The 21,456-nt window shown below is 37.0% G+C and overlaps 7 protein-coding genes across 10 annotated transcripts; 5 read left to right on the top strand and 2 right to left on the bottom strand.

Annotated features, from left to right (window-relative positions):
- Positions 1-154: 154 nt before the first annotated feature.
- Positions 155-1,874, top strand: LOC17884496 (small nuclear ribonucleoprotein SmD1b). The gene is made up of 4 exons (XM_006288851.2): positions 155-271; positions 407-483; positions 1,365-1,556; positions 1,642-1,874. Exons 1-4 carry the CDS (start codon positions 258-260, stop codon positions 1,716-1,718), a joined length of 360 nt encoding a protein of 119 aa, XP_006288913.1. The 5' UTR covers positions 155-257; the 3' UTR covers positions 1,719-1,874.
- Positions 1,875-2,300: 426 nt separating this feature from the next.
- Positions 2,301-4,074, bottom strand: LOC17881515 (uncharacterized isomerase BH0283). Of its 2 annotated transcripts, none has more exons than XM_023780779.1 (6): positions 3,981-4,074; positions 3,703-3,897; positions 3,215-3,517; positions 2,869-3,030; positions 2,698-2,781; positions 2,301-2,612 (listed from the first exon to the last, which is right to left on the bottom strand). In XM_023780779.1, exons 1-6 carry the CDS (start codon positions 4,026-4,028, stop codon positions 2,505-2,507), a joined length of 900 nt encoding a protein of 299 aa, XP_023636547.1. In that variant the 5' UTR covers positions 4,029-4,074; the 3' UTR covers positions 2,301-2,504. The 2 variants fall into 2 exon arrangements, with proteins under 2 accessions (XP_023636547.1, XP_023636548.1); XM_023780780.1 differs by having other exon boundaries at positions 3,984-4,056.
- Positions 4,075-4,326: 252 nt separating this feature from the next.
- LOC17883344 lies at positions 4,327-7,833 on the top strand. 2 transcript variants are annotated; one of them, XM_006287374.2, is made up of 9 exons: positions 4,327-4,436; positions 5,017-5,086; positions 5,287-5,449; positions 5,560-6,179; positions 6,303-6,476; positions 6,564-6,680; positions 6,838-7,017; positions 7,095-7,141; positions 7,354-7,833. In XM_006287374.2, the coding sequence occupies exons 2-9, from the start codon at positions 5,039-5,041 to the stop codon at positions 7,643-7,645; spliced, it is 1,641 nt and encodes a 546-aa protein (XP_006287436.1). In that variant the 5' UTR covers positions 4,327-4,436; positions 5,017-5,038; the 3' UTR covers positions 7,646-7,833. The 2 variants fall into 2 exon arrangements, with proteins under 2 accessions (XP_006287436.1, XP_023636263.1); XM_023780495.1 differs by having other exon boundaries at positions 4,333-4,436; positions 5,006-5,086.
- Positions 7,834-7,977: 144 nt separating this feature from the next.
- LOC17881732 (CSC1-like protein At4g02900) lies at positions 7,978-12,560 on the top strand. 2 transcript variants are annotated; one of them, XM_006287137.2, is made up of 12 exons: positions 7,978-8,334; positions 8,467-8,820; positions 8,998-9,147; positions 9,391-9,526; positions 9,877-9,978; positions 10,135-10,254; positions 10,390-10,470; positions 10,552-10,892; positions 11,028-11,273; positions 11,379-11,703; positions 11,802-12,035; positions 12,132-12,560. In XM_006287137.2, the coding sequence occupies exons 2-12, from the start codon at positions 8,507-8,509 to the stop codon at positions 12,399-12,401; spliced, it is 2,319 nt and encodes a 772-aa protein (XP_006287199.2). In that variant the 5' UTR covers positions 7,978-8,334; positions 8,467-8,506; the 3' UTR covers positions 12,402-12,560. The 2 variants fall into 2 exon arrangements, with proteins under 2 accessions (XP_006287199.2, XP_023636262.1); XM_023780494.1 differs by lacking the exons at positions 7,978-8,334; positions 8,467-8,820 and having other exon boundaries at positions 9,067-9,147; positions 9,345-9,526.
- Positions 12,561-13,153: 593 nt separating this feature from the next.
- Positions 13,154-15,382, top strand: LOC17882651. The gene is made up of 5 exons (XM_006287777.2): positions 13,154-13,455; positions 13,764-13,932; positions 14,031-14,448; positions 14,534-14,599; positions 14,695-15,382. The coding sequence occupies exons 1-5, from the start codon at positions 13,366-13,368 to the stop codon at positions 15,203-15,205; spliced, it is 1,254 nt and encodes a 417-aa protein (XP_006287839.1). The 5' UTR covers positions 13,154-13,365; the 3' UTR covers positions 15,206-15,382.
- A 75-nt stretch (positions 15,383-15,457) lies between these two features.
- Positions 15,458-16,430, top strand: LOC111830048. Its single transcript, XM_023780608.1, has 3 exons — positions 15,458-15,843; positions 15,927-16,124; positions 16,221-16,430. The coding sequence occupies exons 1-3, from the start codon at positions 15,643-15,645 to the stop codon at positions 16,272-16,274; spliced, it is 453 nt and encodes a 150-aa protein (XP_023636376.1). The 5' UTR covers positions 15,458-15,642; the 3' UTR covers positions 16,275-16,430.
- Positions 16,431-17,952: 1,522 nt separating this feature from the next.
- LOC17884082 (elongation factor Tu, mitochondrial) lies at positions 17,953-20,825 on the bottom strand. The gene is made up of 12 exons (XM_006287585.2): positions 20,582-20,825; positions 20,383-20,458; positions 20,186-20,278; positions 20,007-20,081; positions 19,578-19,682; positions 19,401-19,491; positions 19,104-19,309; positions 18,934-19,017; positions 18,765-18,830; positions 18,620-18,682; positions 18,293-18,533; positions 17,953-18,199 (listed from the first exon to the last, which is right to left on the bottom strand). The coding sequence occupies exons 1-12, from the start codon at positions 20,767-20,769 to the stop codon at positions 18,129-18,131; spliced, it is 1,359 nt and encodes a 452-aa protein (XP_006287647.2). The 5' UTR covers positions 20,770-20,825; the 3' UTR covers positions 17,953-18,128.
- Between the last annotated feature and the right edge of the window lie 631 nt (positions 20,826-21,456).

The raw sequence follows: 21,456 nt of genomic DNA, 5'->3' as shown, positions 1-21,456 counted from the left end.
TGTTTTCCCTTTGGGGTTGTTTTTGATGAATTAAAAAGTTGAGATGGATGTTTTTTTAAAGTAAAGAGAATCGGGGTGTAACCAAACCTTCGGAGGAATATGAGACCGTCGGTGTTAAGTAGAAACTATAATAATTAAAGGGTTAAAACATAAAATCCCCAATTCTTTCTTCCTCCCGCTCTAGCTTCTTTTGCCATTGCTGTTTCGAGAGCTCCACGAAGCCCTAATTTTCGTCTCTTCATCGTTCTTCTCTCACCATGAAGCTCGTCAGGTATGATTTCTCGTTTTCCATCTTACCCGGGTTCTCTCTTTATCCGGTTCGATTTGACTTTGCTTCGAAACTGTGAGTGTTTCTTTGTTTCCATGTTCTTCGCTGTTTGATTTTGGGTATCGGGTTCTCTCGCAGGTTTTTGATGAAATTGAACAACGAAACAGTTTCTATCGAGCTTAAGAACGGAACCATTGTTCATGGAACCATTACAGGTACGTTTCTCTTTAGTTCCAGCTCTTTTTAGGGTTTTGTTTATAAATCTGCGATGCTTCTTATAACATGGACCTATTTCGCTCTGAGTTAATATTTTTATGGCTCTGAACAATGGAAGCTCTCGATTCAACTTCTGAGGTGTAATTTGAGTTTGGCTTATAGTGTTTTGCCCTAGTAATGCTTTATTGGTGTTAACCCGAGTGAGACTGGTTGAGTCAGATGCAGATAATACACACTAGAACTTCCTTTGTGTGAGATTTTTGTAGCTCTTCGTTAAACTTTGTTTACCCATGAGATAGTTTAGTTTCTCCTTTATGGTTTTAGCTAATGGAGCTCTCCAATTAACAAATCCTGAGTTGTAGTAAAGTTGATAGTGATCATGCCTAACGAATCTGAGTTTAGCCGATCGTGGCTTTTGACCTAGAAATGAATTGTGGGTGTTAACTGAATGATACTGGTCTAGTCTGTTGTAGATGATACATTAGATGCTCCTTTATTGTTTAGGTGTATGAGAATGTTTAGTTCTTCTGAAACTATGGCCACCCATATCATAAGCAACACTATCCCAGAAGAAACATGGTCAATGTGTAAAACTAAAGACATATCAAAGTTGATGGGAATGAGTTTTAGCACTTGAAAGGCCCTCTTCTTTTCCTTTACTCTTAAAAATGTCTCTGAATATTTACAAAGCAGTTACACGATGGCTTTTTTTTTCATTTTCTCATTTAGTCTCGTCAACTGATTGATTCCCTTGTCCAATGCAAGTGGTCTCTGCTGTTAATGTTTGGTTTCATTGCCTTTTCTACCATAGTTTTGTATATAACGCAATTATCAATCATCACTAACTGGTTTTATATCTACTTGTGATAATTTGATGTAGGTGTTGATGTTAGTATGAACACTCATTTAAAAGCTGTGAAACTAACTTTGAAAGGGAAGAATCCTGTTACATTAGACCACTTAAGTGTCAGGGGAAACAACATTCGCTATTATATTCTTCCTGACAGTTTGAATCTCGAGACTTTGCTGGTTGAAGACACTCCAAGAATCAAACCAAAAAAGCCAACTGCAGGTAACATAACAGTTCTTTCTCTAAACTATGCCTGTGGTCTCTTTGCGTAGACTCTCATATTTTTTATTGCTCTCTTTGGTATCAGGGAAGATTCCAGCAGGCCGGGGACGTGGTCGTGGAAGAGGTCGTGGACGTGGCCGTGGTGGACCTGGTGGTCGTTGAGCATCTTGCTGTTACCAAAGTTTGGTCCTTTTTGTTTTGTAACATCAGGATTGTAAAAGATCTTGTAGTGAGGTTTGTGTCATGAAGACAAATTCTTGTTATCTCTTAATTTTTCATGATTTTGAGATTTAATACGTTATTGCCAAACTTACAGCTCTCAGTTTCATCTTACTTAACCTTTTCCCAAAGAATTTGGCAAAAAGTGAAAGATTTAACTAAGACTATATCGAAATTAATGAAAATGCAACTAATTAGGATTGTTGAGAACCTTGATAAAACCAACATCCAAACGATAGTCAGTAGAGTAATAGAGTGAGGGCACATATGGCTCTATTGCTGGTTCTGTGACATGTCTTTTGCTCTTTAGCATATAAATCTTTAGTAAAAGATAGATCACTCCAAAAGGGGATGACACTATGTAATGCACACTTCCACAGAGATTTTAATGATCAAAAACTCCAAGCAACAGAGGTGAGATGAGGTTTATTGGCTTCTGTTCACTAACCTGAAAATGCAGACTAGTTTTTGTTTTTGTTTTTAAACCTTATCGACTCCTATAGTAACAAAACCATATACAGATCCTTCAGGAGAAGCAGCAGTAAAAATTGAGGCCTATAGAACGTGTTTTCGTTCTATCATATCAAACAATATCTAATTTAGTTAACGAAAAGGGAAATACAGTAGCCACACTAAAAAGAAGGACGAAATGAACACATATGTTCAGAAAACAGACATATCATATCAATATATGGCTCCCACAGGTGAACACATTTACACAATTTCAGATCAGACCAAGACATGACCTTCCATCACAGTCACGGATTTGCCTCTAAGGAGAACCCTTTGCTTCTCCTTGTCTAGATGAATCCTAATTGTTCCACTCCTAAGTGAAGCCTAAGAAAAATTTCCAAAAACTCAAAATCATTTACAAGGAAGCACTAAACGCTACTAAAAAATTTAAAGAGATTAGAGAGATTACTTGGTAGGCTAAGAAATCACACTTGTTCATCTTGAGGCTCCAGTAATGTGCCAATGCACAATGTGCACTTCCACAAACAGGGTCCTAGAAAACAGGCAACACAGTTCACTGTTAAGAGCAAATAATTTAACGATAGTCAGCTCATATACTAAGATGCAGCTACTCTTTTACCTCATCGATTCCGAACTTAGGAGCAAAGTAACGACTGTAAAAATCATAGGCCGATCCTGCAGAACCAGCAGCTGTCACAATTATGCCATTGCAGGGGCATTTCAATATATCATCCATTCTTGGTTGCAATTCATTGACAGATTCCATAGATGGAAGCACAACCTGCAAGCGAGTGCATAAAAGAGTAAATCAAAAGTCATACAGATACCACGATGCCACAAACGCAATGACCAAAATATCAGGGTATAGAATATGGGAACAAGTATCTTGAGATCCTAAACTTAAGAAATTAGAGACAAGTCAAGGTAAAGATGTTGAATATGGAAACCAAAGATTAAAAAATTACGAGGATGTTGTTTGTCGCAGTAGCTTTGATATCAACGATGGTAGCACCGTTCAAGGCCTTGTTGATCAAGGAAGAGGAGACATCACTGAGATTAATATCAGAAGTTGGAACCACAGGAAAGTTCAACTCAATGAAGAAGGAACCTGGTTTCACTTCACCATCACTGAGCTCTGAAGTATCGGAAACACGGTTGGCTGTAAGAATCCCTGATCTTGTGACAAACTCAACCTTGTCTGTGTCAACTAAACCATTGGAGAAGAGACAATGAGCAGATGCCAAAGTTGCATGACCACAAAGATCCACCTAAAAATAACTTCTAATCACAATTAGAAGAATCGAGATAGAAACAAATCAAAAAGGGTCTCACTCTAAAGCAAGAAAATGAAAGTTACGATTTTGAATTCAGTTACTCCCAAACATTGAGCAAACAAAGAAGAAAGAACAAAACTTGAAAAGAAAGAAAAGTCAAAGGGGTCTCAGGGGAGAACCTCGGCTAAAGGGGTAAACCAGCGGAGAGTGAAGCGAGGTTGTTCGAAACCAGAGTTGATCGGAGTAAGAAAACTAGTTTCAGAGATGTTGAATTCGGCAGCGAGAGACTGAAGCCACGTGTCATCTCTCTCGTCGTCGAGGAAACAAACAGCAGCTGGGTTCCCTTTGAAAGCCGAATCAGTGAAAGCATCGACCTTTTTCAAGAAGTTTTGATCAGTGAAGAAGAATCTCAAAGCAAAATTGGAGGAAACTGAGGAGAGAATCAAAATTGGATTACCACGAAGTACTTGACACCTTTCTTCTCCCTCCTCATGATTATTGTCATCTTTTTTCTTTTGGGACCAAAACTGCTCTCATCATCATAGCAAAGCAATCACACTGTAATAACGTACAATTTACTATAATTAAATTAAATCATAAAGAGTAATATATTAATGAGGCCTATTTGATAAATAATGCCCATTAATGACTTAGGCCCAATTATTCCTAACTCATACCCTAATTTGATGTAGCTGGGCCTAGTCCAATAATACACGTCGGTCTCTAACTTCAATTTTGTTACTTAGCCTCGTAAGTTTCCTTCTTGTTGCTTTCTTTATTATTCTGCTGTGTCCTCTCTCTTCTCACACTTCTCAAGGAAGAAAAAGAAAAAAAAGAAAAGAAAAAAAAGCTCGCATCCGAATTGCGCCTTTTCCGCTTCCTTGGCTCTGTCAAACGTAAAAATCTCTGAAAGGTTCGTTTTCATCTCTTCTTCTCGATTCTGAAGATTTTGAAAAACACTTACCACCGATCATTATTATCTCAGAGGTTAATTTTGATTCTTCTGTTTCAAAAACTTTTTCCTTTTTATTTTGTGTGGTTCTGTTCAGTGTCTTATACTGTTATGTTTCGATCCCTAAATCATTGATATTTTAATCACTTAATTCTTATGAGCTCGTAGTTGTCTATGTCTTTATCTGGTTGTGTTTCGATTCTTGAATCATTAGTTTTTTTTCACGTAATTAATTCGTGTTTTACTGGGAGATTCTTAATATTCATATGATCAGGTCGTGGCTATCTTCTCTAATTTAGTTGCTTTTCTTTGATTTAAAAAAAAATTAGGGTTTTTTAGTGTTCTTTGCTAAGTCCTATAACGCATATAGTTTCTGCCTCACGCCTGTTTGATTGTTAACTTGTTTATTTGTTGAATTTAAATTGTTAGATGATACTTTTCAGTAAAGTTATTGTCTTTTTTGGTATTATTACTTAAGACAACCCAATAGCTGTTGCACCTCATGATGAATGATCGTTTGTTTTTTTTAGCTTTGTTGCAGGTTTACTTGATTTTTTTCAGTGATGGGTTACAAAACAGTTTACCGTTCTCTTACGGAGTTGTTTCCACAGGTAAAGCTCTCTCCTTTCACTCAATTTGACTCGTAGTTAGTGATTTTGGTTATGATATTTTCACAATAGGATGGTTGATTAAGTAACCTTACATCCCATATGTCTTTATTCTGAGGCATCTTTCCATTGGTTATTTTGGAACCAACTTGTATCGTTTTCAATCTGACTAAAACCACATTATACTATACAATCTTCTTCAGATTGATGCAAGGCTTTTAAAGGCTGTTGCTATTGAACACCCAAAGGATGCTGATGAAGCTGCAGCTGTAGTTGTTTCAGAGATTGTTCCTTTCTTTTACCCTAATTTGGCTGATAATTCTACACAACCTGAGATCAAGACACCCAGTGATGTGCCCAACCAAGGTTCTTGTTCTTTGCTATGATAATATTAAATTTTTCTGTTCTGTTACTAGGAATTTTGTACATCTGAAATTTGAGGATATATGCTGATATACTGGCTGTTGGAAATGCAGTAGAACATAATATGCAGAATGGTGCGTTTACTGGTTCAGAAACAAGTGCTTCTTCTTCAGCAACTGTCCCTCTGGCTGTCGAAACAAGAGCCCCAGTTACTGAATTGCTTTCTAATAGCACCCAGTTGAAAAGTGTGATTCCAAATGGTGATCTTGATATTCAGAGCAAAGCAAAGATCAGGTTGAGCGGATCGGTTCAGCCTGAAGTGGTATCCTCAGGACCCGTTAAGGCAGGAGAAATATTGACTAGCAATGGGTGGCAAGGTGTTGAGTTTCACATTACAGGTAATCAAGCAGAAGTTAGCACAAGTAAAGATTCAGAAGATGCTTTGCATAAGATGATTTTGGAGGAGATTACACAGAAATCACCTAGTCTTCAAATTAGATTTGGGAGTATTGATGTCGGGAACGAGACATCAAGTGCTTCATTGGCTGTTGAAAATAACGATGAAGAGTTGAGTGGTTCATATCACGTGGCTGAGTCATCAAAGGGCTCTTTGGTCATTGGGAATGGTGAACCAGAGCTGGGTGATTCTATGAGCTCTGTTGCTAGCAGATCAACCCAGGGATGCAACATTGTCCACCTTGAACAGATCATTGAAGATGCCAAAAGTAACAAGGTATGCTAGTATATTTTGGACAATATATAACTTCCGGGAAATAAATAATTTGTGTTTTGTAGGAGTGTTTCTTTCACGATATCTCAGTATCATTCTTTTCTTTTTTATTTTGTTATGATGTAGAGAACCTTGTTTACTGTGATGGAGTCGATTATGAACCTAATGAGAGAAGTTGAGCTTCAAGAGAAGGCTGCAGAAAAGGCAAAGGAAGATGCTGCTAGAGGAGACTTTGATACTCTTGACAAGGTTGAGGAGCTAAAGAAGATGCTGGAACATGCAAAGGAGGCAAATGACATGGTGACTTTATATTACTGATTTTTTTTTTATCCGTGCTTGTTAATGTGCTTTGATTTTAATAGCGAACTAATCATCTTTATGCCACAGAATGCTGGCGAAGTTTATGGCGAGAGGTCAATTTTGACCACTGAGGTTAATGAGTTTGAAAATCGCTTGCTCAACTTATCAGAAGAACGAGACAAGTCTCTTTCTGTTCTTGATGAGGTACATGCAGGTCACACAATTTAGATCCAACTTGATTTACTCAATATATTTCTGTTCTGGTCTTTTGCAGTTCCATTAATCCTCGCTTAACAAAACACTATTAACTTCTGTTGTTTCACACTGTACGATTTTGCTGATTTGTGTTTCTTTTTTTTAGATGCGTGAATCTCTTGAAACAAGACTAGCAGCAGCGCTGGAGATAAAAAATGCTGCTGAGCAAGAAAAACAGGAAAAGGAAGGTCGTGCACGCAAGGCATTTGCTGAACAAGAAGCAATCATGGAGAAGGTTGTCCAAGAATCAAAGCTTCTACAGCAGGAGGCAGAGGAAAATTCCAAGGTAACATTATTGCATTGAGGTTTATGGTTCTGAATCGGAAGTCACTGTTTCTTAACTTACTTGATCTATTTATGCAGCTGCGGGAGTTCCTTATGGATCATGGTCGGATTGTTGATTCCCTACAGTAAGTCTTTTTCCCTACCACTCGCAAATCGCATCAATCTCCTTGTGAATCATTAGGATGAAAAGCTGTCAATTATAGAATTTATACAGCAAGGCACAGCATTTGGAATCTGTTGATATATTTGTTATTTAAATGTTTATAATCTTATGGCGAATCTTGTCTCCTTAGTGATCTTGACTAATCCTTTACTCTCATGGTATTTCCTTGAACAGAGGAGAAATCTCTGTGATCTGCCAAGACATCCGACACTTGAAAGAGAAATTCGACAATCGAGTGCCATTGAGCCAATCAATCTCCTCAAGCCAGACAAGCTGTAAACTGGCGTCCTCCGCATCATCCATGAAGAGCTTGTTACTGGAGAAGCCTTTGGAGGCATCTTATGAAACACCTGAAGCCTCAAGCAACAACGAGAGCCTATTAGCTTTGACTAATGAGGGAAATGACGAATGTAAGGAGCTGCTGGAAGATGGCTGGGACATCTTTGACAAAGAGCTAGAACTATAAATGTCTTTAGATAGAGAAGATTCCATGGCTTTATAGAAATAAAATCGGTGTAAGAATAAAAGAGTTATGAAGGGATTTTGGGTTCTGCGTTTATTGTGCTCTATAGATAGTAAAGCTTGGATCTTTGAGCTTAACCTACCATTAGTATGAACATCTATTGAGCTCTCTTTTATTTTCTTCTCACTGTACAGTTTGCTTCTGGTACTTTTTGTTAAGCACAGTGGTATCTCAAAAGTTGTCACAGAATTTTTGAGATTTTGAAGAAAAAGGTAGAGAATTTATGTCCCTTTTTCTTCTTTTCTAAAATCAGTACTCGTATTCGGTGTTCAGATTCACAATCGAACTTTTTAAAGATTCTCTAGAGGATTTAGTTGGTGAAGCTGAATACAAATGAGGTCTAATGTCATCTGAAAAATTCGAAGAATGAGGGGAAGATGATGAAATAGTGTCCTGCCATATTATTCTCTTGTTTTCCACCTCATGATCATCTTCTTCCTCGAGACCGTTGGTTGATTCAGATATGAGTTCGTTCACAGAAGAAACCTTCAAACCTAAGATTTTCAAGGCGCCATTTTCTCTCGTCTTCTCCTCCTTTCCCGGAATTTTAAGTTTCTCACAGTCTGTTCGATTTTCTCGGCAAACTGTCAGGAAAAAAAGAAAAACCAAATCTTCACCTCCCTCTCTCTCAGGTAAATTTCAGACAGACAAAAAAAAAATCGTTTTTTCCCTGATAATTTATCTTCATTTGAATGTAATCCTACAAAATTGAAAAAAGGAAGAATAAAGTTTTGTACTTTTTTTGTATGTGATCTCTTTAACAGGATTGAGAACATTTTTGGTGAAATTTGCGTTTAAGAGAAGATGGCCTCTGTACAAGATATTGGTCTCTCTGCAGCTATCAATCTCATGTCTGCATTTGCTTTCTTGTTTGCCTTTGCTATGTTGAGGCTTCAGCCTGTTAACGATAGAGTTTACTTCCCAAAATGGTATCTCAAAGGGATACGAGGAAGTCCTACGCGTTCTAGAGGAATCATGAACAGATTTGTGAATTTAGATTGGACAACATATGTCAAGTTTCTTAATTGGATGCCTGCTGCTCTTAAAATGCCTGAACCTGAGCTTATCGAACATGCAGGGCTTGATTCTGCGGTATATATCCGCATTTACCTTCTTGGGTATGTGTAACTTCTTTTGATAACCATTTAATGTGTGTCATTGATCTTTAACACATTCTCGTGAGGCACAAGCATGTTTTGGATTGTGCTTCAGTCTATATATGTTTGTCTGTTTGTGTCCCAGATGCATTGTCTTGACACTGACTGCTAATTTTTTGTTCTTGTGTTGCAATGCAGATTGAAAATGTTTGTCCCGATAACACTACTTGCTTTTGGAGTTTTGGTTCCTGTCAATTGGACAGGTGAAACGCTAGAAAATATCGATGACTTGACATTTAGTAACGTCGACAAGCTTTCAATATCGAATGTTCCACCAGGATCTCCGAGGTATTTTACTGACATGTTTCCCCATATTTCAGTAATGCTTTAATTCAGTTCAGGGCATATACATGTTAGCACCTTGCCAAATTCATATAAAGTGGACGGTTTCTGCAAGTAATAGATATCTTCACGTAATCATCGAAGTGTTAATAAAGTTGTCAATACTGCTTTCTTTTTTACAAAGTGTGTGATGGTATGTGCAGCTTTCTATTTTATCAACTAAGACGGCTGGAAGTTTCTTGGTTCCAGGTTTTGGGCACATATAACTATGACATACGTGTTTACATTCTGGACTTGCTACACATTATATATGGAATATAAGGCTGTGGCTAATATGAGATTGAGACATCTAGCAGCAGAGAGTCGTCGTCCTGATCAACTCACGGTGAGTTATTCTATCTGTTGTACTTCTTTTTAAAGTTATGTAGAAACTTACTTCTCTTTTCCTTGCCAACTTCACCAGTGATATATCTATCTTGTATGGGGTATGTAAAATACAGCTTTGAACAAACAGCTTGCAGACATAGTATATTGGGAAACGATGCTTCTATGTATATTTTAAGGAAAAATGGTTCCTAGTGATTATAACAGCTAGGGTCAGCATTTTTCATAACCCATACAAGATAGATATATCACTTATTTAGATTATTCTGTAGTTTCTGAAATTTGGATCGGTGACTTGCTTTTTGCTACTCCTGTTTGTTCTTTGAAGCATTGCTGTCTACGCTTTTTCAGGTACTCGTGAGAAATGTTCCTCCAGATCCTGATGAATCAGTAAACGAGCATGTGGAACACTTCTTTTGTGTAAATCATCCAGATCATTATCTCTGTCATCAGGTACGTTTTATAGCTGGCTTAATGAAATTTATCAACAATATCTCGAAAACCACTAAAAGAGTGATGTTCAGAGTTATTGTTTGACGCAGAGCTCAAAGAAACTATTTGGTCAATTCACTTGAGTATGTCATGCGTTTTCTTATTTGATGTTCCCAGATAGTGTACAATGCAAATGACCTTGCAAAAATAGTCGCACAGAGAAAAGCTATGCAAAATTGGTTGACTTACTATGAGAATAAATACGAGAGGAAGCCAACAAATAGACCAACAACAAAGGTACTTCTGTTGCAAGGCTATTTTAACCTTTGACCACGTACCTCTCGTGTAATGTTTCAGCAAAAGGACTCTTTTTGAATTCCATGCTTATCATGATTTCAATTCTCGTCGGTAGTTATTTAATTTATTATATAGACAGGTTATGGAGGTTTTTGGGGAACTACAGTGGATGCAATTGACTTCTATACTTCAAAGATGGAGATTCTGGCTGAGCAAGTATGTACTCATATTTAGAAGTAGGCTTCATGCCATTTACATCTTTATAAGAAGTGCATTCGTAATTCTTTCCATACACAGGAGGCTGCAGAAAGAGAGAAGATCATGAATGATCCTAAGGCTATCATGCCAGCAGCATTTGTATCCTTTAAATCACGGTGGGGAACAGCTGTTTGTGCTCAAACGCAGCAATGCCACAATCCCACAATATGGTTGACAGAATGGGCTCCCGAACCACGTGATGTTTTCTGGGACAATCTCGCGATTCCATATGTTGAGCTCTCAATAAGAAGATTGCTCACAACAACTGCACTGTTTTTTCTTATTTTCTGCTTCATGATTCCTATAGCATTTGTTCAGTCTCTTGCCAACCTTGAAGGGATCCAAAAAGTTCTCCCTTTCTTGAAGCCCGTCATAGAAATGTTAGTCCCCATCTCTGGATGATAAACAGAAATTTTTTCTTGACTATTGCCATGGAACTTGATCGCTCATGCCATTCATTTATCCACTGCTTAATATCTATTCACGTATGTTATTCATATTTTGTTCATATGCAGGAAGACGGTAAAGTCTGTAATCCAAGGATTTCTTCCAGGAATAGCTTTAAAGATTTTTCTCATCATACTTCCGACTATTCTGATGACAATGTCACAAATTGAAGGATATACATCGCTTTCCTATTTAGATAGAAGATCAGCTGAAAAGTATTTTTGGTTCATTATTGTCAATGTCTTTCTTGGAAGCATCATTACCGGGACAGCGTTTCAGCAGCTTAAATCTTTCCTTGAGCAACCGCCAACTGAGTAAGTACTTGGTGAGATGTTCCGAATTGTGTCAATTTCCGACCCGATAACACATGAACAACGATTGAGCAATCTCCACTTCTCTCTCTCTCTCTCTTTACTTAGGATCCCGAAAACAGTTGGTGTGTCAATCCCAATGAAGGCCACATTTTTCATCACTTATATCATGGTCGATGGTTGGGCTGGTATTGCAGCTGAAATACTCAGAGTGGTTCCATTAGTCATTTTTCATCTGAAAAACACGTTTTTGGTTAAGACAGAACAAGACAGGCAGCAAGCAATGGATCCAGGTCATCTGGACTTTGCAACATCTGAACCAAGGATTCAGTTCTATTTCTTGCTAGGTCTTGTATACGCTGCTGTTGCGCCCATTCTTCTTCCATTTATTATCGTCTTCTTTGCTTTCTCCTACGTTGTTTTCCGGCATCAGGTACCTTAAAAGCTAAAAGTATCACTATCATTTTATTCTTCTAATGCATACCTGAAATATAAGCAATTATGTTATTATGACGTATCTTCTGTTGCAAGGTTATAAATGTCTACAACCAGAAATATGAGAGCGGGGCTAGATACTGGCCAGATGTGCATAGACGTTTGATCATATGTCTAATAATATCACAACTTCTGATGATGGGTTTGCTCAGCACAAAGAAATTTGCAAAAGTCACAGCTCTGCTTCTCCCTCAGCCGATCTTAACCTTTTGGTTTAACAGATACTGCGCAGGACGGTTTGAATCGGCCTTCTCAAAATTTCCCTTACAGGTGAGATGAGTCAAAAGCTCTTGCGGCAAAATCTGTCAAAAACGACTTTTATATATAACTGTTTCAACTGATTTTTGGGGCTGGCTGCATTGACAGGAAGCAATGGTGAAGGATACACTAGAAAAAGCAACTGAACCAAATCTAAACCTGAAGGAATATCTGAAAGATGCTTACGTGCATCCGGTTTTTAAAGGCAAGGACTTTGACCAACCACGAGTAGTCGATGAGGAAGAAAGCAATCCCCTCGTACCAACTAAGAGGACTTCGACTTCTCAAGGTACAAGCCGATACAACTCAGAAGCTGGTAGCTCTACTGCAGCCACTCCTTTAGCAAACAAGCACAATGACTCTCCCGGGTTAATATAACGCGCTCTGTTTGGCTCTTGTTGTTATTGTAACGGTTCAGACATTTTGTTATACGATGTTAGAAAAGATAGAAGCTTCATTGTTGTATATGTTGGGGGACAAAATTTGGGTTCCTTGGAAATGTAATTGTTGTTTCATAGATGTGATATTAACTCTCAAGACTCGTGCTTGTGCTTGTCGTGTGTATTAGTTCAGAGCTTTGTCAACCCGATTTTAACTTTTTCTACAATGTAATGTAACTATGCGACGTCGTTTGTCATATAATCTACCGTAGATAGATTCGAAAGGAAGACTTTATTAAAAAGTCAAAAGAAAGAGCTACTCCTACTCAACCAAAAGTATTACTAGCGTATTTTCTTGAAAACGTATACAAAACGTAATTTTAAAAAAATTACAGCAAGTTGCCCCAAACAAAAGAATTGAAAATTACAGCAATTTTAGGCTATTATTTTGATAAAAAAAATATTGGAAACTTAGAATTTTCATATGATAATTTTTTTTTAAACATTATAATTTTTCAATGATATTTTCAGTTTTGAAAATATAAATATCTGATAAATATTTTTTAGTGCAGATAAATACGAAATACTTGGGTATAATTATTTTGATATTATTTAGTCGACATATACGGCGTCAAAGTTTGGTTATTTGTTTTTTTTTTTTTGGGTCATATTTTTGTTATTTGTTTCTTTGGGTCGACATAGAGTCGGGTTTAGTTTTTGAATAAATCTAAGCCTCAAAAAAATCTTAAGCATTCAGCTGTCTTCTTCTTCGGTCCCTGCCAAAATCCAGAAGATTCTTAAATCTCGTTTCTGCGGCTTAGGTGAAGTCTTAGCGATAAGCTTTGTATCTTCATCTACCCATGGATTTCTGACGTAGAAGAGAAGAGAAGAACCAAGTTTTCTTCGAAAGGATTGAACTTTGTTTCTTTCTCTTCACTTCATCTGCAACAACAACAACAAAAATGATCAAGCTTTGCTTCATGACTTCTCATGGCTACTCAATCCCTGGCCTTGGTCTTCCCCAAGAGCTCTGTAACACCGAGATCATCAAGGTAACTAATTGAGTCTTCAGATTTGAATTTCATATTGGATTTGATTGCTTAAGTTATTTAGGTTTGTGTGAAATTGATATCTTTCTTCTATACCTTGTTGAATTTGATGACTTGAATTTTATTCAATTTATCTGGGGTCGTGTAAAAACTGTGCTTTTCATCTACATCTTGTTGGATTTGATGATTTGAATGCTTCAATTTATTTGGTTTCATGTAAAGTTAGCATCTTTGATTTGCTTTTGTGTCTGCATCTTATTGGATTTCGATGACCCTTGTTTTGATTATGTTATTGGTAAATGAACAAGCAGAATAGCCGGTCTTTTCTTGTGAATCCTGGAGCAAAACAAGAGATCATACCTGCAAGCTCCTTCAGTCTGAATCCTGAACCCTTGGAACCATGGAAACCGGCTTCTTCATTCAGCCAATTCGTGGAGATTGACTCAGCCATGATGAAACCTTTGCTCATGGATGTTCATGGTAAGCTCTATTGCTTCTGATTTGTTTCAAATTGGTTAATGGAATTTCATGTCATCAGTTTCACCAATTTACATGAACTTGCTTTATGGTTGATGTAGAGACAGCACCGCAATCTCTGGTTTTAAGCTTTGGAATCGCTGAGAAGTTTGCAAGACAAGAAAGGGTGATGGAATTTCTTCTGTCTCGCTCAGAGGAGTTCAAGGGAAAAGGATTCGACATGTCTTTGCTAAACGAGTTGATGGAGTTAGATGCTATGAAATCCAGTTCTCAGCTACGACCGTATGACACTTCCTCTGTTCTTTACTTGAATCAAGAGTTTGGGAAACCGGTTTTGGATCTTGTTAGGGATATGGTTGATAATCCAGATTTCTTGCTGCGGTCGGATGGTCACGTTCTATTCTCTTCGAATAGCAATCCTGAGTTGAATGATCTACTTTCTATTGCTTCCGAGTTCAATTTGTCGAGGAAGTCAACAAAGTGGAGACAACTCTCACCGCTTATCCCACACTTTCAGAGGTAAAATCTATCGCACAGACTTTACGTTTGTTTGAGTGCGTTTCATTTCTTGGTGCTAAATGTTTTCCCTATATCTTTTAAACAGGTTTGAAAGTGAAATATTAATACCGGCTAAGCTAAAAGCAGTTACAGTTCTATCACCTTTGAAGAGGTAATCTTCTCTCATCTTTACTTGCTTCCATAACTACTTACTTTTGTGTTGTTAGTGTTCTCATATTCGTATTCCCTTTTTTTGGTTCAAACAAGTCCTGAGAAAACCAGGATCAAGTCACCAAGGAAACAGAACGCGAAGCGAAAAGCTAACCAGAGGGACCTATACAAAAGAAACCATCTCCACGCTTACGAGAGCCTTCTGTCTTTAATGATAGGCAATGATCGTCAACACAAACACGCAACAGTAGTCTCTTTACAGAAATCATGCGGAGAGCTCTCAGAACTTCTGACTCAGTTTTCTATCAGTGTTGCTGGGACTGGAATCGCGGTGCTCTTCTCTGTTGCCTGTAGCCTTGCTTCAAGGCGCGTACCCTTTTGCGCAAACAAGTTTTTCGACACCGGCCTTGGTTTGAGTTTGGTAATACTGTCATGGGCTGTGAATAGACTGAGGGAGGTGATTGTTCATGCCAATAGGAAAGCAAACAAGCCCTGTTCAAGTTTGAAGGATGACGAAATCATAACTAGTGTGGAGAGAAGCATCAAGGAGGTTTACTTCAGAGCTGCCACGGTATTTGCGGTGTTTGCGCTTAGGTTTGCATGTTGAAAACAAGTCGCTGTGAGAGGTTAAAATCTCGATTTACCACTCCATGGGAAGCTTAAAAAGGGTCGTTTGTAAATTGACTAGAACTTGTGAGCTGTAAATGTGAAAGATGATGTTGTGTTGTAGAACCTAAGATGGAGATGTCAATGAATTTTGAAGAGAATAAATGTTTTGCAAGAATGTGTTTGATAACTAATCAGAAAAACTTTTGCACAGGCTCCAAGTAGTCATTTTCTTAAGGTTGAAGGTGTTGTGAGTATAATTTTTGTTTTGGTTTTGTTGTAAACAATGAATTGGGGAACCTAAACATGATTAAACCCCGGGCCTAAAATAATCTTCTTCATAGGCCCAAACCAGGCCCATAATATTGTGAGGGAAAACATCAAAGAAAGTAGGGGTTTACGATCGAGGCGATGGAACCCTAACTTGCATGAGAGAAGATGAAAACAGCGAAAGAGAAAAGATGTAAATCTAAGTCGAGGGATGAGAAACTTAGGCACCGGAAGAAGAAGAAGAAGGTGGAGATGAAAAAAAGGAAAAGGGCGAGTGCTTCTGTTGCCCCCGAAAAGCCTTCTGTAGAGAAGGAGGAGGAGCCAGAGATGAAGGATCGCGGGGAGATTACGAGTCTTGATGATCCAGAGGTGAATTTTGATCCTCTCTGTTTGTTTCTCGGAATTATTATCCCATCGTTACGTCTTCTCTCTCGCGTTTTTTTCTGTGGCAGCTTTGGGCAGAATTTGAAACGGAAGGAATTGATCGGATCCTGAGAGGCGAAATTAAACCCAAGACCTTGATCACGACTGGTCCTATCTACGCTTCTGTAAAATTCCCTCAGAGGGGACCTCATATTGCGGAGGAGTTGGTCTCGGTGTTCCCCAACTCTAAATACTTTAGGAGGAGGATTAACTCCCAGTTAACTGAGGTTAGTCTCAATAATGTTGCAATGTAATATACTTTTTTTCTCTTTTCTTTGCATAGTCTAAACTTGTTCTGTTTATGTGTATATGCATGCGCGCAGGTCATAGAATTTGCAATCAGCTATTTAAAGGAAATAGAGCCGAATGAGCCATAATAGATGGCTTTGTTTAGTTCGTATTCAATATATACTAGTCCTAAATTTGATGTGTTTTTGACACGACAAACGTTTTAAGGGCAAAAATAAAAAAACAACAAGTCAAATCATTCTAGTTTAATTCTGTAAGCTCCTTTCTAGTAAACAATTTTAATAAAAAAAAAACACCGAGTTACCATTGTTCTTTAATAATCGTTATAGAGAAATGAGACTAGGATACATGAGATAGGTTTAGGCGTTAATCGCTAATAATGAATTATAACAGTTCATAATTTTGATTATCGCTAATAGCGGTGTTCTTAGAAATATTTATTTACTAAAAATTTTACAAATCCATAAACGCCCAATTACACTTGTTACCATGGATGCATCATTGTTAACCAAAAAAAAAGAAAAGTCACAAGCATTTACTAGACACGTGAGTATTTTGGAAAAGTCTCCTCTCATTTATGCCTCTAATTCCAAAATCATCATTGATCATTCATCACTAAAATGATGATTTTATTTTATCCATAGTATATAAAATAATAAATGATGAACAGAATTATCGATGAAAGATATAATAAATAATTATAATTTATCATAAAAATTGTATCACCGTGTTGATCAAGATGGAACACTGAGCAAAAACTGTTTGATTGATAAGTTGTAGTTCAAACAAATATAGTTTTCTCAAATATGATCTAAGAGAAATTAAAAAATAAAATGAATCACTTACCTACCTCAGATGATATTAGCATAGGATTAAAATGAAAAGAAAAAGAAAAAAGTAAAGATTTACTCATACCTTAGCTGACCATATGATCGTCCCATGCACATAAGTGCAGACTTGCAGTGAGGTCTTCTGCATAATAAGACGTACGTAATAGATGAAGGTTGAGAGGTAGTTAAATCGAGGATAATTAATATGTTTTAATCCTCATTAAGAGAATCGACTAAATGTGGGTTAAGTATAGTTAGGTGTTTCAGCTCTTAATGAGGATTTTGGAGTTGATTATCTATATCTTAACGAGATGATAATTTCCCTCATAACAAAAGTTTTGACTTATTGGTGAACATTAAATCAATGATTAGTAGGATTTGGGTTTTAGTAATTAGGGGCCCTAAGTTGGGTGTAGTTATTATTGTTTGTAATTTAGAGTTATGAAATGTTAACTAAATCATGGATATTAATAAATTTAGATTTCCAAACAAAAATATTTGATATTTCAACTATAGTTTAATCTTTTATGAACATCATGTGTTATTGGTTATATGATTCATAAATATTTGTTAAAATGTTATATTTATTTATTTAGTTTTCAACCCGTAACCATGAAAAAATCAAAAATAATAAACAAAAAAAAAATAGAATTAAACAGTTTTTGTATAAAAAATAAATAAATATATTATGTGTGATAAATGGTAACAAAACAATAACAACATATTTCAAAATTTACATTGGATAAACAATGAAATAATATGTGGATTAATTCTGAAATAGCATGGTTTACGCATAATTACCATAGTGAGAGACACAATAAGTAAGCGTCTTTGTAATCCTTTGCGATTTCTTAAATATTACGGACTATGGCAAGAAAGGAAATCAAGGACCCCATATAATTTAACTTTACATCTCTCCACAGCCTCTGAGCTTCAGAGATTCTCTCGACACTAGTGTTCCTGTTGCAGCACAGGCTTGAAAAATTAAAGGTTCAATATATTTATTAATTTTGCGAGTCCTCAGTTTTGACCCAAAAACACTGTTGTCTTCTACTCGAAATCTCAAAGCAGTAGAAAAAAAAACATCTCATAATTGATGGATTCCTAGAGAAGTAAGCTTGAACAAAGGAGAAGAATGTGCTTTCGAGTAATTTAGCTCATCACTTTTGATACAACACCAGCTCCAACTGTTCTACCTCCTTCCCTCAAGGCAAATCTTTGACCTGTTTCACAAGATAATAAAAAACTAATGTGAAGAAACATCGGAAGGAACTTGTTATAGTACCAAAAAGAGAGCGTCTGTAGGATCGTTTTACCTGTTTCGAGTGGGACAGGCATGATTAGCTCGAAAACAGCTGTGACATTGTCACCAGGCATAACCATCTTCACGTTTTCGGGTAATTCTACTTTGCCCGTGATATCTGCAGTCCTCAAGTAAAACTGAGGCCTGTAGTTAGAGAAAAATGCAGTGTGACGTCCTCCTTCATCCTTTGTGAGCACGTAGATCTCTGCTTCAAACTTCTTATACGTCTTGCATGAACCAGGCTTAGCAATCACCTAATACGTAACAGTAGAGGAGAAAACTTCAGTAAAGTTGGTTTTCGAGAAAAAACTTCAGTAGTCATAAGGATGCCTAAGCTTACCATTCCACGCTGAATGTCTTCTCTCTTTAGCCCACGCAATAGAAGTCCTACATTATCACCAGCCTAGAAAAAATAGAAGCCAGGGTTTATTCAGTATCTTACATGCCCAGAACTTTTCTTTCTAATCTCTTGGTATTGGCATTACCTGTCCATTATCCAAAATCTTCTTAAACATCTCAACCCCAGTTACAGTCGATTTCATTGGAGGTCCCTGAAAATCAAATCTGCAGATTAAGCTATAGAAAATGCTTAATAATAATAGCCCCAGTAATCACCACTTTGGCAATATAAACACAATATTTATGCACACTTACATCTTTTAAACCCAATATCTCAACTTCTTCCCCCACTTTAATGACTCCCTGTTCAATACGACCAGTTGCCACAGTTCCACGTCCCTATAAGAAATAGGAAAAGTATTATAGTTGATTAAAGTACAAAATTGACTGAAAAAATATAACAAAAACGGCGAAGATTAGTATACTTGAATTGAGAAAACATCTTCAATTGGCATCAAGAAAGCTTTGTCAAGCACGCGAACAGGGTCAGGTATGTATTCATCAACAGCATCCATAAGCTTTAATATAGCTTTCCTTCCAATTTCATCATTGGTGCCCTGCAATGCAGACAGAGCAGACCCCCGGATGATGGGAATATCATCCCCAGGAAACTTGTAGAAGCTGAGAAGTTCTGTATGGAGACAAGAGTTGATGTCAGAAAGCAAGTACTTACTTCACTTGCTGAAAGAAAGATATTTTGTGACATTAAAAAAACTACAAACCACGTAGTTCCATCTCGACAAGCTCTAATAGCTCAGGGTCATCCACCACATCAACTTTGTTCAAGAAGCACACAAGTGATGGAACACCAACCTGTAGTACATCACATAGTTTAAATTGTAGCAAATAACCCAACTTAATTAAGTAGCTTCAAGTGTTCATATTGCCATAATGCAAACCTGGCGTGCAAGTAGAATATGTTCCTTTGTCTGTGGCATCGGTCCATCTGGACCTGAAACCACAAGAATTCCACCATCCATTTGCGCAGCTCCAGTAATCATATTCTGAAAGTTAGCAACTGAAGGAGTGAGGCTAAACGGTTTATCAAAGTATTTAAGGCAATCCGTATACAGTATAGTGATGCATGTTACTCTACTTAACAGTTCATATATACTAGAGTATGAAGCATTTCTAAATCATAATCCTTCTAGTAATATTAGTTCAAAACTATAACTAGATTGGAGTCAAGAGTTATAGATATGTGTGATATGTAATGTCTGCAGCGTTAAGATACAATATACCAAGGAGACAGCATACTACTATACCTTAGAATCTGACTATTAGTAACACATATACAATATCAAATAAAAAGAATGTTGGCATCTTACTTTAACATAATCAGCGTGCCCAGGGCAATCCACATGAGCATAGTGACGCTTTGCAGTCTCATACTCCACATGAGCCTAGAACAAAACAAATCAACATTAAGTAAAATAAGACGAGAAAATATTGACTGGGAAAACCTACTTATGATGTGAAGAAAATGAGAGAAGAAGATAACACAGACCGTAGCAATAGTAATTCCTCTCTTTTTCTCTTCAGGAGCTTTATCAATTTCATCAAAGGCAATAGCTTTAGCTTTGCCCTCTTCGGCAAGAACCTGAACATAAGTAGGATTACAATAGCAACTTTAAAAACAGGTACTTTAAGAATAAATTTTGGAAGTTTCATGTTGCAAGAGTATACAAATAAAAAAGGAAGCACCTTTGTGATTGCAGCAGTGAGAGTGGTCTTCCCATGATCAACATGCCCAATTGTTCCAACATTTACATGAGGTTTACTGCCACAAGATCAACAACATAAGATTAATAAAAGCAGAGAATCGATATCAATCAGGAATCAGTCACATTCACCAAACAATTTTCTAGCTTTCCTATCTACAGATAGGAAGGAAAAAACTCACTTTCGAGTAAAAGTGGCCATGGATCTCCAGAAGGAGGTACCGAAGGTAGAGGAAGAGAGATCATCTCCACCGATTGAATGAGAGATCGAGTAAGAGGAAGAAACAGAAGCAGCGCAACGAGAGTAGATCTGGGAAGAGAAAGGAACAAGGCGCTTCGAGCTAGGGTTTCGAAGAACAACGGACGCCATTTTGACTTGCACAGGAGAGAGAGAGAGAGAGAGATGGCAAACACACAGAAATGAGATTTGGGGTTTTAGTCGCCTGAGTAAGGGTTTCTGTTAAAATCTCGACCCTGCTTTTCAAACCCGACCCGACCCGGACTAAGCCCATTATACTATTTTTACTCTTATCGGGCCTTATTTTAGTAAAGATCAAAATTATTTCATAGCTTATATAAGTGTGTTGCGTATTCGAATATTTACGTGGTTTCAGATTTAGGGCTCGAAGTCCATCGTTTTACTTTTGGTTTCTTTTGAAAGGTTACCAATGCAATGGATCGTATATTATATATTCTAGTTATCCACAAATGTGTATACGTATTTTTTTAGTAAACAACTTTGTAGCTAATTTGTTGTTAAGTAGCTACCAAGTTACGACGAAAACTATGGAAGAACGATAAACTAGCGGCAATCGAGTTCTATAACAAATTTGTTGCTATAAGGTTGTGACGACTATTAATCATATGTAATCAATTATTAATAAGAAATGTCAAAACAGTTGATGTATTCAAATATTTCTTTTTGTTTACAAATCAATTTAGTCTAGACAATATTATTATTTTAACAAACCAACATAATATGATGACAAAAAAAAAAAAAAAAAAAAAAAAAAAACAAACCAACATAATATATATATAATCGTAAAAGAACATGAAT

This window comes from Capsella rubella, unplaced genomic scaffold, assembly GCF_000375325.1.
Source record: "Capsella rubella cultivar Monte Gargano unplaced genomic scaffold, Caprub1_0 scaffold_6, whole genome shotgun sequence".
NCBI classification, from domain to species: Eukaryota; Viridiplantae; Streptophyta; class Magnoliopsida; order Brassicales; family Brassicaceae; genus Capsella; species Capsella rubella.
Note: the sequence above shows the minus strand (reverse complement) of the source record. Positions and strands in the feature narration are given on the sequence as shown.

Coding starts and splice junctions, on each gene's coding strand:
- LOC17881732 (XM_006287137.2), top strand. CDS start 8,507: ATGGCCTCTGTACAAGATATTGGTCTCTCTGCAGCTATCAATCTCATG. Junction 11,704..11,801: donor ACGTTGTTTTCCGGCATCAG/GTACCTTAAAAG, acceptor TTCTGTTGCAAG/GTTATAAATGTCTACAACCA. Junction 12,036..12,131: donor TCTCAAAATTTCCCTTACAG/GTGAGATGAGTC, acceptor CTGCATTGACAG/GAAGCAATGGTGAAGGATAC.
- LOC17884496 (XM_006288851.2), top strand. Junction 484..1,364: donor TGTTCATGGAACCATTACAG/GTACGTTTCTCT, acceptor AATTTGATGTAG/GTGTTGATGTTAGTATGAAC. Junction 1,557..1,641: donor ACCAAAAAAGCCAACTGCAG/GTAACATAACAG, acceptor CTTTGGTATCAG/GGAAGATTCCAGCAGGCCGG.
- LOC17881515 (XM_023780779.1), bottom strand. CDS start 4,028: ATGACAATAATCATGAGGAGGGAGAAGAAAGGTGTCAAGTACTTCGTG. Junction 3,031..3,214: donor CTGCGACAAACAACATCCTC/GTAATTTTTTAA, acceptor ACTCGCTTGCAG/GTTGTGCTTCCATCTATGGA. Junction 2,613..2,697: donor GTGATTTCTTAGCCTACCAA/GTAATCTCTCTA, acceptor AATTTTTCTTAG/GCTTCACTTAGGAGTGGAAC.
- LOC111830048 (XM_023780608.1), top strand. CDS start 15,643: ATGAAAACAGCGAAAGAGAAAAGATGTAAATCTAAGTCGAGGGATGAG. Junction 15,844..15,926: donor CGAGTCTTGATGATCCAGAG/GTGAATTTTGAT, acceptor TTTCTGTGGCAG/CTTTGGGCAGAATTTGAAAC. Junction 16,125..16,220: donor TTAACTCCCAGTTAACTGAG/GTTAGTCTCAAT, acceptor GCATGCGCGCAG/GTCATAGAATTTGCAATCAG.
- LOC17883344 (XM_006287374.2), top strand. CDS start 5,039: ATGGGTTACAAAACAGTTTACCGTTCTCTTACGGAGTTGTTTCCACAG. Junction 7,018..7,094: donor AGGCAGAGGAAAATTCCAAG/GTAACATTATTG, acceptor CTATTTATGCAG/CTGCGGGAGTTCCTTATGGA. Junction 7,142..7,353: donor CGGATTGTTGATTCCCTACA/GTAAGTCTTTTT, acceptor TTCCTTGAACAG/AGGAGAAATCTCTGTGATCT.
- LOC17882651 (XM_006287777.2), top strand. CDS start 13,366: ATGATCAAGCTTTGCTTCATGACTTCTCATGGCTACTCAATCCCTGGC. Junction 13,456..13,763: donor GTAACACCGAGATCATCAAG/GTAACTAATTGA, acceptor ATGAACAAGCAG/AATAGCCGGTCTTTTCTTGT. Junction 14,449..14,533: donor CTTATCCCACACTTTCAGAG/GTAAAATCTATC, acceptor TCTTTTAAACAG/GTTTGAAAGTGAAATATTAA.
- LOC17884082 (XM_006287585.2), bottom strand. CDS start 20,769: ATGGCGTCCGTTGTTCTTCGAAACCCTAGCTCGAAGCGCCTTGTTCCT. Junction 20,279..20,382: donor TCACTGCTGCAATCACAAAG/GTGCTTCCTTTT, acceptor ACTTATGTTCAG/GTTCTTGCCGAAGAGGGCAA. Junction 18,534..18,619: donor AAGACATTCAGCGTGGAATG/GTAAGCTTAGGC, acceptor GTTACGTATTAG/GTGATTGCTAAGCCTGGTTC.